This window comes from Castanea sativa, chromosome 1 (assembly GCF_040712315.1).
Source record: "Castanea sativa cultivar Marrone di Chiusa Pesio chromosome 1, ASM4071231v1".
Lineage (NCBI taxonomy): Eukaryota > Viridiplantae > Streptophyta > Magnoliopsida > Fagales > Fagaceae > Castanea > Castanea sativa.
The window spans coordinates 52181374-52194035 of record NC_134013.1 but is presented as its reverse complement, the minus strand read 5'-3'; the positions used below and the strand labels follow the sequence as shown (position 1 = coordinate 52194035).

The 12662-nt window shown below is 31.0% G+C and overlaps 1 protein-coding gene across 1 annotated transcript; it reads right to left on the bottom strand.

The window, feature by feature from the left end:
* Positions 1–1382: 1382 nt before the first annotated feature.
* LOC142643405 (small ribosomal subunit protein eS28z/eS28y-like) lies at positions 1383–1580 on the bottom strand. The gene has a single exon (XM_075818021.1). It carries the CDS (start codon positions 1578–1580, stop codon positions 1383–1385), a length of 198 nt encoding a protein of 65 aa, XP_075674136.1.
* Positions 1581–12662: the final 11082 nt, after the last annotated feature.

Here is a 12662-nt window from a genome sequence, read left to right as displayed (position 1 = left end):
TCAATTGCCAAACCACCAATGTGAATGCATAAAATACTTCCATCTTTTCAATTCCATTACTGATGACCGGCCATCTTAAAAAACCTAACCTACCAAGGACGTGGCTGCACCCAACGAGGAAAAATATTCTTACATATTTATTAATATACACTCCGGAGTCCGGAGACACAATATATATAATACTGCACACATCCCCATTTTTTAATTATGTTTACACTCAACACATGAAATGCATAGTGTACGGATGATGCACACTAACAAGTGTGTAGCAATCAATGCCCAGGTTTAAAGGCCTTGTATTGACACAAAATCTCCCTCCACACAAAATCTCCCTCCCATTATAGGATATCATAACAAAGATTGACTCACAGCCCCTTCAGATTGCACTCAGATTCATCTCTGCAAAGAACATTAAGCTAGACTACAACATTTTTTTATTATAAAAAAGTTACTATCACAATGCAGTTTCCATTGTATCAAATACATCATATCATATCTATACGGCAACTCACCTGTATTGGCTATCTTAAGAGTGGAGCTAAAAATTTAGCTTTTAGCTCTACAAAAAGTTACTTTATCTATTTTACTTACTTATTTTATAAAATATGCTGCAGCAGTAGATCTATATTAACTTTTAACACAATAAAATAATATAAACATCACAATAAAATAATACATCTTCTACAATAAAATAATACAAATCCACAGCCACCACGAACCCAATCGTTGCCGAGCTTAGTCTCACCGTTTCGGCACTGAGATCCTCACTGAAATCATCAACACTGTCCATCTCTGATCTCTCCATGGAGGAAAAAAAAAAGGGGGGAGAAGAGCTGAAGTATGTACGGGATTGGTGAGTGTAAATATTATTTAATTGAAAAGATAAATAAAATATTATTATTTTGGTATAGTTTTGAGCTACAGTGCACATTTATCTTTAGATGTGTATTGTAGCTCAAAAGCTAAAAATTTTAGATATGTCTCCACTGCTGCAACTCTAATTTTTCAGTTTGTAGGTATAAAAATAGCTTTTTAGTTTTTTACAACTACTGCTGCAAGTGTTCTAATCATCATACATATAAACTAAGCGTGCATTCATATAATGTGTCGAACTTGTTATTGCCACATCTTTCGATTAATCTTTGGTGAAAAAACTATCATACCAAGCTCATAATTAGTTAAGGCTGCAAGCTTACCTGGTAATGTAATTGATATTTAGGAATGTGCCATTGAAATATTGAAACGTCAACAGAATGAAATGTGAAAGTAAAATACCAAAACTATTGAGTTCAATGCAAAATCTTATTCAAGACAGACAACCTAATGGTGGCATGCATTCGCCTAAAATCTGAAATAACTGGGTGGCCAAATATGGGCCCCCCTCAACGCAACCTTCTTGCTTCCCTCTCAGACTCTAGTAGGGCGAGGATGTCCCCTTCCCTGACCGGTCCCTTGACGTTCCTTGTAATTTGCCGCTTGCTTTCATCCATAAATTGCACTCTCACCTGAGTCACTTGCCCTCTTGATCCTGTCCTCCCTATAATCTTTATCACAGTTGCATACTTCACGTCAGAATTCATTTTGCCGCTAACTGCCAAAAATGAGAACATGTGACTGTCAATATCTATTGCATTAGAAAGACATAATTTTTTTTTTTTTTTTAAAAAAAAAGGTAGATAAGATACACAGAAAACTGCCAATGAGCTATGGTTCAATTCACACTTCCTCTCCCTTAATGGTAAGGAGAGTGAGGTTGTAGGTTAAAAATCCATTAGTGTATGTGTAACTTATCAAACGAAGACAGAAAACTAGATCAACAAATTTTACATACACATTAGAAACAAGCAAGGGAAAAATATTGCAGCAGCTACCACTTGTAAAATGTTGGGTCCCAATGAAAACAGAAGAGGACAACTTCAGAACAGTGAGGCAGTAGAAAAAGTATCACATTCAATCATTGAGATATGATTCACAATATGATCATATAAATGTTAATGGAATGATCAAAGGATCATCTTCAAATGCCAGATTAAACTTAGCTATCTAGAATGACCAAGGATCTTGTCATCTAAATGAATTTCACAAATAAAGAATCCCTAGATTTTGGTAAGCTAATAACATTTGACTTGTTTTTACCACACTATCATCAATACCATGAAGAAAACAAACCATTGTCTAAATTCGACCAAAAGAAATCACCAGAATGATCAAGGCTATTGTCAGGCTCACATCTTTTGTTTTAAATTCCTAAATTATCAATACTATAAAGAAAAGCAAACTAATGTCCAAATGTCACCAAAAGAAGTCACAAGAATAGTGTTTGAATAAACCATAATGTAGTCTGTCACTAGTTCTTTAACTGAAAATGTGGTTACTTTGGCTGTCAATTCATTTCTATATGAATGCTTAAATCAACAATAATTTTTTTTTTTTTTGAGTTACATCAACATAAATCTTAACACCAAAAAGACTATGAGACCACTGCTAAACCAAGTAACTTGTTCAATTAAAACAACTATGAAGAGTAATACTAACATCATCGCCATCTGCAAAACCAACTCACATAAAAGATAGCACTAACAACATATTGCGAGTCAAAGCAATGATTTTAAGTGTAAAAATCAAAGATTGAAAGAATCAACCCCCAAATTGTTATTAAGGCACCTAATTGTAAACATTTTTTGTCATGAAGGTAAATAAGTGCTGTTAACATTTGACAGTCCTTGCACTGACATCTAACCCCCAATGTTGCATTAAATCACAACCCACTAACTAAAATGACACTCCCAAAAGTACATGTTGCACGAATGTAGCATGCCATTTAGAACTCATTTTGTTGTTCCACTCTTTAGTTGATTGCACAGTAGCAACATCTGGGTTGTGACTAATACAAGGCTGCAGGCAGCCAGGAAGATAAGATCGATTCAAGCAAAAGCCCATTTCATGGGATTTTCACTTATAAAAAAAGAAAAAGGAAAATTGTTATTTCAATGAATGTAAACAATTTGTGGACATCAGGTGTGTACGGATGGTGTGAAATAACGCTATCTTGAAAAAACGGTAGCAACATCAAACCCCAACAGTTTGTTATTTTCTATACCTTCCAACAACAACATGTCATTCATTTTTGAAGCGTATATTGTTACATTCAATGCAGACAAATATATACGAGAAATTCTCTCGATCAAATAAAATCTTATTAATACAACAATATTTGGGAGGTGAGGTTCTAAATGTCTAAATTATATCTTACTAGAAACATCAAAATGTGTCAACTAATTAAGCATAAAATCTTTAATAAAATAATAATAATAATAACAATAATAATAAAAGGAAGGTGAGGGTCATGCACTCCACTTAGTGGGTGTATAACTTATCAACTAAAAAAGAAAAAGTGACAACATCTGATAAAATTTTGGAGGAAACACAAAAAGAAGGATAAAAATAATTCTTACTGTTGCATTCCTACATTCCTCAAACGTTTATCCTTTGGCTATTAATCAGTCTACATTGCCATTCTTTTTTTCATGTAATTCGCACGCAGTGCTAGGCTGTTCTACCTATTTTTTGTATATAGGTATTGCGGTTTTCAAAATAACTTCAATCATGGCTTTTTGATTGCCATACAAAGCAACTATATTCATAAAATCAAACACAACATGAAGCAAACACATATAGCTAGATAAAAAACATATTTACAGCAGAAAAAAAAGAAAGAAAAGGAAAATATTATCTTGATCCGACAGTTAATTTCTCGTAAAAGAAAGAAGAAAATATATATACAGTTTTGGTATTAAGGGATGAAACAAAATGCAATGGAAACAAAAAAACAAAAGACACCAATAACAATGTCACACGTATAAAGACTTTTCATTAGTTTTGAAGGGCAATGATAATCAGAAAAAAAAAAACTGGTATAGAATTGAAAGGAGAATAATAATATGGTGATGATAGATAAACTAGAATGAAAATAAAAGAAACAAGGTCGTACCTTGTTAACACAGACGACAAAGATTATGCCGAAGAGCTTCCGTTCCTTAGGAGAGAGGAGAGGAGACGGGCTTACTCTGCTAGGGTTGGAAAAAAAACCACTTTTTTTTTCCCCCTTTTTTTAGCTAAAATGCAAAAAAACATCTTTGGGCTTGGATCAGTTGCAAAAATACCATAGTTTTTTAAAAGACTTCTCCTGTTTGGACCAGATTTTTGTTTTTCCAAAATACCTTTATTTCCTAGAAATTAAGTAAAAACAAAATTTTAGGATAACATAGTAAAAATACTTCTTTAACTCTCAGGTATAAAATGCCTACAAAATAGGAATGTTATCCGGTTGGTTTTCAAACTAAGCCTTTAAAGATTTTAAATTTATATTAGTAAAAAAATGACTTAATTTTCTTTTGAATATTCGGTTTCCCTTGCTCCTTAATCTCATTTTACATTGGTTTTTTTTTATTTTCCTCAAATATCATTGTTTTGAATTTGAATTTTTTTTTTCTACAAAAAAGTAGAGATAAAACTTGAGGATAACATGCTAAAAATAATCTCTAACTCCCAGGTAAAACATGGCCTACAAAATAGGACAATAGTCACGTTGGTTTTAAATCTCAACTTCTTTAATATATTTCTTCCTCGATTCCTCTCTTCAATGTTCTTTTTCCCTACGCATCATCATCATTTTCTCTAAATTAAAAATCAAAAAAATAAAATCCTTTACTTACAAAACAAAAGTGTAGTTCTAAGTGACGAAAGTACCTTTTCATATCCAAACAAATTCAAGAACCCTTATTTGTATATATTAAGAGGATTTAGAAAGTTAGTTATTGCTTTTTTTCCTGTTAAAAATACCCCTAAATTAATTAATTAACAACTTTAAAATGAGGCTAAAATAGTAAATTGACAAAAGAAAGTTAGTTATTGCTTTTTTTATTGTCAAAAATACCACTACCTAAAACTTAAAAATGGGGTTAAAATAGTAAATTGACAAAAATAATAAATTCTTACTTCTACGTTGAAATACCTTCCTGCTTCTACTAAACTCCTACTTTTACGTTGATTTAAATTTTTACTTCTATTCACTAACTCCCTACAAAACTCACCCCACGTATTCAGCACACCCTTAGATTTTTTTTTTTTTTTTTTTTTTGTGATTGGAAAAAGTAGAAATTTCAAATTATAATAAATGCAAATTATTAATCTTTACTTAAAAAATAGAAGAGCCTTACGCGCATGCTCAGAGGCTAGTTTCAACTACTCAGTTGCTCCAAAATCAAATCAGTACAAATAAAAGAAAGAAAAGAAAAGAAAAGAAGAAAAAAACCTTCACGCACAAAAGGAAAAAAAAAATTGTTATTCTCAACACCCATTTGTTCAAATGTCTGATTCTTATATGTATTTGTTATCTACTAAAATTCAAATGCTTCAATTATCTTTATAACAAAAAATAAAATAAAAGTAAATGCTACCACAATTCTTATCTCAATCCACATAATTATCAAAACAATTATCTTTTGAACAATAAAAAACCACTCTACTGAAAATTTATCCACTCTTCTAAAAAAAAAAAAAATTCACCTACATACAAGTTTAAACTCCCCTCCCTCATATTAAAAAAAAAAAAAAATTCATCCACTTACAAGTTTAAACTCCCCTCCCTTATATTAAAAAAAAAAAAATTAATTAACTCACCATTATCTTCTAGCAGTTAGGAGTCTAGCAGTCTAATTCGCCATTAGTTAGGAGTATATATATAATTTTTTTTTTAACTTTTGTTTTAACCTCCTAAAATAAAATTTTGAACACCCTTACCCTAAATTTTATTTAAACCCAACTAAAATAAATTTGAATACGATCATCTTAATGCTACTTTCACAATATTTTCACAATAAATGTTATATGGCAAGTTGTAACTTGTTTTTATTTGGACCCATAATTAACATCATTTTTTACTTACCATTAATAACTTACCACCTCTTTCTCAACAAAAAAAAAAAAACTTGCCACCTAGATTTTGTTATAAAATTTTTGTGAAAGTATTGTGTATTGAATATTATTAAAAAAAAGTTTCATTTTTGTAGGACTCTAGTTTACTTTACTGTTGACAGCAACATGAAGCTGTTTTTTCATGCACTTTTTTTCTCCATAAGAAAAGAATTACACTACTGTTACAACCAATATATCTCTATCTACATTTGTAAGTCTTTCCCATTCTCTTTATCTCTCTTTCTTTCTTATGTATTTTTTTAGTTTTTCTCTTTATTTGATCAAATTGTTTGATAAATATTCTATAGATTTTCAAGTCCAAGAAGTTTTTTAGTGCTTGCTCAAATTCCAAGAGAGCGATCACATGTATGATTAAAAAGCAATACATGATTCTAAAAAAAAAGCCATACACTTCAAAAGCAAAAACTTATATTAGTTACTATTTTTTTCTTTGTTTCACATTACTCCTAGTTCTACTCTTAGGTGTGTTAGTATTTTTCTTTATCATATATTTTTATTTAATTGATAATACATATAAATATAATAAGTTATTATTAATTTGACAAAAATGTATGATTAATTATTTAATAATATTTGTTGTCTTACTGATCTTTAAACTATTAATAACTTTTTTTTATATTATTGTACAATATAGTTGTATTATATACTGAATTGTATTTAGAATACTATTTTAGATTATTGTATATAATATGAAGTTGTATGTATCGAAAAAAAAAATCATTTTATTTTTTATGACAAATTTCTTATTCTATCATTGTTGAACCTCCTAGAAACAAATCCTAGAGTCGTCACTAATGCACTCATGACACAAGAGAACAATGGTAATTCCACCACAAAGGTAAATTTTATTTCAGTCAATAATAATATGCCCAAAAATCATTTTCCTAGAAATAGTCAATTGAACCCTAAAAAGAGAGCCTTTAAAAATAATAATAAACCTCAAGGAAGGAGAAACTCGAATAAAAATTACAGTAAGAACCAAGGAACCCCTTCACAAGATCAATTTAGTAGATCCTGTTTTGTTTATGGCAAGAGTGAGCATATTGCTTGATTTTGCAAATTTCGAAAACGTGAATTTGTCCCATAGGCTAACGTAACCGAAGAGCCTTTAGTTGCTACGATTACAGACATCAATATGGTGTGATATGTTGAAGGGTGGTGGACAGATTCTGGTGCTAATAGGCACGTCTGTTATGACAAAAATTGGTTTAAGTTGTACACTCCTTTTGAAGAAGAAAAAATTGTTATGTCTGGTGACTCTAGCAAAACCAAGGTTCTTGGGAGTGGTGAGGTTGATTCAAAATTCACTTCTGGACGTGTGCTAACATTGAAAGATGTACTTTACACTCCGTCCATGAGGAAGAATTTGATGTCAAGTTTTTTGCTTAACAAGATTGGCTTTAAGCAAACTATGGAATCCGATAACTATATAATCACTAAAAATGGATTATTTGTAGGTAAGGGTTACGCTTGTGATAGAATGTTTAAATTGAATGTTGAGAATAATAAAGTATCTATCAGTTTAGTTTATATGTTTTCTTCTATTAATTTTTGGCATACTCGTTTGTGTCATATAAATAGTAGATATGTGGGAATCATAAATAGTTTAGGATTAATTCCAAGACGGTCAAAAGATTTTGAAAAATGTGAAACTTGTAGTCAAACTAAGATTACAAAAAGGCCTTATAAAAGTGTTGTAAGAAATACCAAATTGCTATAGTTAATTCACTTTGATTTATGTGAATTTGAGGGAATTTTAACTTGTGGGGGCTGGTAATAGATATATTATCAATTTTATTGACAATTTCTCAAAATATACCACCATTTATTTGTTGAAAAATAAAAGTGATGCTTTTGAAAAATTTTAAGATTTTTTAAAAGAAATTGAAAATCAATTCGGTAGGAAAATAAAAAGAATTAGAAGTGATAGAGGCCGTGAGTATGAATCAAGTGCATTCAACTCATTTGTTCAATTTTTGAGAATTATCCATGAAACTACTGGACTATATTCACCTGCTTCTAATGATGTGGCTGAAATGAAAAATAGAACTCTAATTGAGGTAACAAATGCTATGTTAATTGAATTTGGTGCACCTTTACATTTTTGGGCTGAAACTATTTTAACTGTATGTCATTTTTCAAATAGAGTGCCACATATAAAGTCAAATACCACACCTTTTGAGATGTGGAAATGACATAAGCCAAATTTGGGATATTTGAGAGTATGAGATTGTCTTGCTTATGTAAGGCTTACTGACCCTAAAATACCTAAATAGGTATAAGAGTTACTACCTGTGCTTTTCTTGGTTATGCAATTAATAGTGCAGCCTATAAATTTTTTGATCTTGAAAACAAAATAATTTTTTAATCTGGTGGTGCAATTTTTCATGAAGAAAAATTTCCTTTTAAATTAAAAATAGTGGGGGTGAAGAAAATATTTTGTCACTACATAGTTCTTCTACTTCACATCTACAAAATTAAGAAAATTTTTAAATGGAACCTAGAAGCAGTAAAAGAGCTAGAGTTGAAAAGGATTTTGGTCTTGATTATTATGTTTTTAACATTGAGGACAATCCACAAAATTAAAAAGAGGCTTTAACATCACCTGATGCTATATTTTGGAAAGAGGTTGTAAATGTTAAGATGAAATCTCTAATTTCTAATAAAACTTGAAAATTAGTAGATCTTCCATCGGGTTGTAAGACTGTAAGTTGTAAATGGGTCCTTAGAAAGAAGTTGAAACCAGATGGATCAATAGATAAGTTTAAAGCTAGACTTGTTGCAAAAGGATTTAAAAAAAAAGCTGATCTTCATTTCTTTGATAATTTTTCTCTTGTAACAAGAATTACATCTATTAGATTGTTAATTGCTATTGCTGCAATTTTGATTTGAAAATTCATTAAATGGATGTAAAAACTGTTTTTCTAAATGGGGACCTAAAGGAAGAGATTTATATAGATCAACCTGAAAACTTTGTAGAGCTTGAACAAGAAAATAAGGTATGTAAGTTAGCTAAATCCCTATATGGCTTAAAACAAGCACCTAAGTAATGACATGAAAAGTTTGATTCCCACATGATTGAGAATGACTATAAATCAAATGAATATGATAAATATATATATTCAAAATCATGGAATAATTTACATATTATTAGCCTCTATGTGGATGATATGTTGATTTTTGGCTCAAATATGCATGTCATAAATGAGACAAAAAAATATGCTTAAAAGTTATTTTGATATGAAAGATCTTGGTGAGGCTAGTTTTATTTTGGGCATAAAAATTATAAAAACATGTGATGAAATATTTCTTGATCAATCACATTATATTGAGAAAATATAATTTTTATGATCACGAAAGTATAGCTACTTCTTTTGATTCTAGTGTTCATTTATTTCCTGTGAATAATGATGATGAGATTTTTAATTAAAATGATTGTGCTAGTATCATTGGTAGTTTGTGTTATGTTACTGATTGTACTAAACCTGACAGTGCATATGCAGTAGGAGTGCTTAGCAGATTTACTAGCAAGCCTAATAAATATCATTGGCTAGCTATTGAGTGAGTCATGAGATATTTAATTGATACCAAAAGCTATGGCTTATTTTATAAAAAGTACCCTGCTGTGATTGAAGCTTTTAGTAATGCCGATTGGAATACTTTGTCAGGTGATTCTCTCTCTACCACTGGTTATATTTTTTCCTTAGGTAGTGGTGCTATTTGTTGGAAATCTAAAAAGTAAACAATAATTGCTAATTCAACAATGGAAGCTAAATTAATAGCATTAGCTTTAGCTAGTAAAGAGGCAAATTGGCTTAAAGATTTGTTATATGAAATTCCATTTTGGGAAAAACCAATTCCACCTATAATAATTCATTGTGATAGCACTGCCGCAATTGGTAGAGTTAAAAACCGTTATTACGATGGTAAATCCAGACTTATAAGAAGAAAGCATAGTACCGTGTGATATTATTTGAGTAATGACATTATAACTGTGGATTATATTAAACCTAATGATAATCTTGTAGATCCATTTACCAAGGCCTTGGCAAAAAATAAGGTCTGGATTGTTAGACTTATGATTAAGTGATTAAATTCACTATTTCCTAATAGCTTAAACTTTTGGGACATTCAGTAATTTAACATGGTATCAGAGTAGGAGATATTGAGTTCGATCCCTGGCTTTACCTCCCATTTAAAATGTTAAATTCCCACTTGTTAAGCCCCCACTTATTAAGGGGAAGTTTAGGCCCACAAGTAAGAGGGAGTGTTAGACTTATAGTTAAGTGATTAAATTCACTATTTCCTAATAGCTTAAACTTTTGGGACAATCAGTAATTTAACATGGATTACATCGAGGGGGATGAGACTAAAGTCCATTGAATCATGAGCCATGTATGAAGATTCCCAACCCATGCACCAGAGATCCTGAGAATTGAGTTTAATGGGAAAAACAAATCATATGATGATCATAAGAAATGCACTATTTATTTATTTTTAATTATTTATTTTGTAAATAATTTTTTAAATTGTTTATGCTTATGATGTAAGTGCATTTATCTTGTAATGTGGAGAGGTTGAGTAAAAAACTTTTAATGAAATCTGTAGCTTGTATGAATGGGGTGTCAGAATTACAGGAGCACCCTTGACAAAATTTCACCTATGTGAGTGTGGGGGTGGGGCCGCTCCCTATGAGATTTGGACTTAATCTCAAATACACTCATGAAACTAGGATCATCACAAAGCCGTAAAGTGCTAGCTATAAAAGCTCATATCAACACCTGGGTTGTTATGTGTAAGTAGTGACGCTTAACTTCCCTAAAGTAGTCTTAATTCAAGTCGGAGACCACTACGACGCTGGAGTTGAGATTGCTGTTTTACAAAGTGAAGGTTCAATGCAGAGCACAACTTCATGATGCATAGTGACCCGTCTTTGCTTGGTAATCTCTCTTTAACTAAAAAATTTAATATTAAAATGAGTGGGGGATTATTGGAGCATTTTAATATTAATTAATTAAAATGAATAAATTTTACAACTTAAATGTAATGATGTGGGAGTGAATATGGAAGATGAGGAGTTAGTGAAAATATTTAATTCCACATTGAAAAGGAGATAGACTATTTTATTCTTTTTAATTGTGGTGATTAATGGGCTAATATGAATTGAATCAGATATTGGGCTAGATATGTGCGCAAGGGGAAGGTGAAGGGTGGAGGTATCAAAAATGGAAATGAATTAGCCTCTTGGATCCTCTACTTGATAGCTCATTTAGAATAATTATCATATCTGTTGGTGAGTAAATGACCCGAATTAATATTCCATTTTTATTATGGAAAATAAAGAGCCATTAACCCACGTAATGGACTATCCGATTGGGCATTTTCATTATTCAGAAACTCCTTATCTCACCATTAATTGTATAACTCTAGCCCATCAGATTAATATTCAACAGTTAATCTTGTAACACCCACTACATCAAAACAATGGACCTAATTAATCAGATTAATTTGGGTAATAATTTTGTGAGGCTCATTGAGCTTATAAATAGACTCATTCAGACCCAATCTAAATTACTGCAATATACACTTAAAAAATAGAGAGATTCTTGGCAAGGAAAGGTATTCTTTCTGGTAGAGCTTTGGGCTCGAGCACTTTATGCAGAGGTTGTTCTAGTCATACGACACTTGTTGGGCTGTTGTATTTTGGGGGAGACAAGTCAGCGAAAGTTTGCACCAGTTACAAAGTTTAGCCAACTAAGGGCTTGAATCTCCTTAAAGAGAGCGAGTGCCGCACCTCAGTCCAAATAGTGTTGTGTAATTTTTCTTCTTTAATTAATAATATTCAGAAGTATTATTCAGTTTCTCGTTCTGTTATTTCCATTATTATTGTATTTGCACCAACATGTTATGATTTTCATAGATTGTGATTTATTTATTTGTTTCAATTTGGTGGTGTGTAGGTGGGAATTTATAGGCATCTCTCTCTCTCTCTCTCTCTCTCTCTCTCGTGTTCTTTTTAAATTTTTAGTTTACTGCCTTATTGGGTTCTATTTGCCAAAATATTCCAAGATAGCATTTCTTCGGCATGCCTAAAACTTTATAACGGCCAAATCTTTTTTATTTTTTAATTTTTTGATAGATTTTATAATTTCTTATATAATTCTATCAGCAAATTATGGCATGTTGATTTTTCTGTTGGTTTTGTGTATTTTGTAGAAGATTTGCATGGATAAGGTCTTCTGGTATTGGAGCAATGTCTTTGCACTCAGTTAAGTGAGGATCAACAATTCAGGTGGAATGATATTCATGTCTATATATATACCTTATTCTTTGAGTTTTTTTTTCTTTCCCTTTTTCCTTTTTTTGTTTTAGATTTTAGAATTTCTTATACAATTTTATTAGCAAATTATGGCTCCAAAAAACTAAGATGTCCATGAATGGAAATTTTTTTTGTCAATTTCAAATTTTCAAAAGAAATTTAACAGATCTCTTACACACCCATATTTTCCTTTATGCTACTTTTTTATACTATTTTTAACAAGAAAGAAACTTAATTCTGAGTTCCTTAATTAGGCCCGTAAACAAGGGATTAAAGTTGCCAAATACAACACACTTGGGGTGGACGCTGAGTCAAGTTATCAATTCTATTCAAGTAAGGAATTAAA

Excerpts from the sequence above, each read along its gene's own strand:
- LOC142643405 (XM_075818021.1), bottom strand. The coding sequence starts at position 1,580 with ATGAATTCTGACGTGAAGTATGCAACTGTGATAAAGATTATAGGGAGG.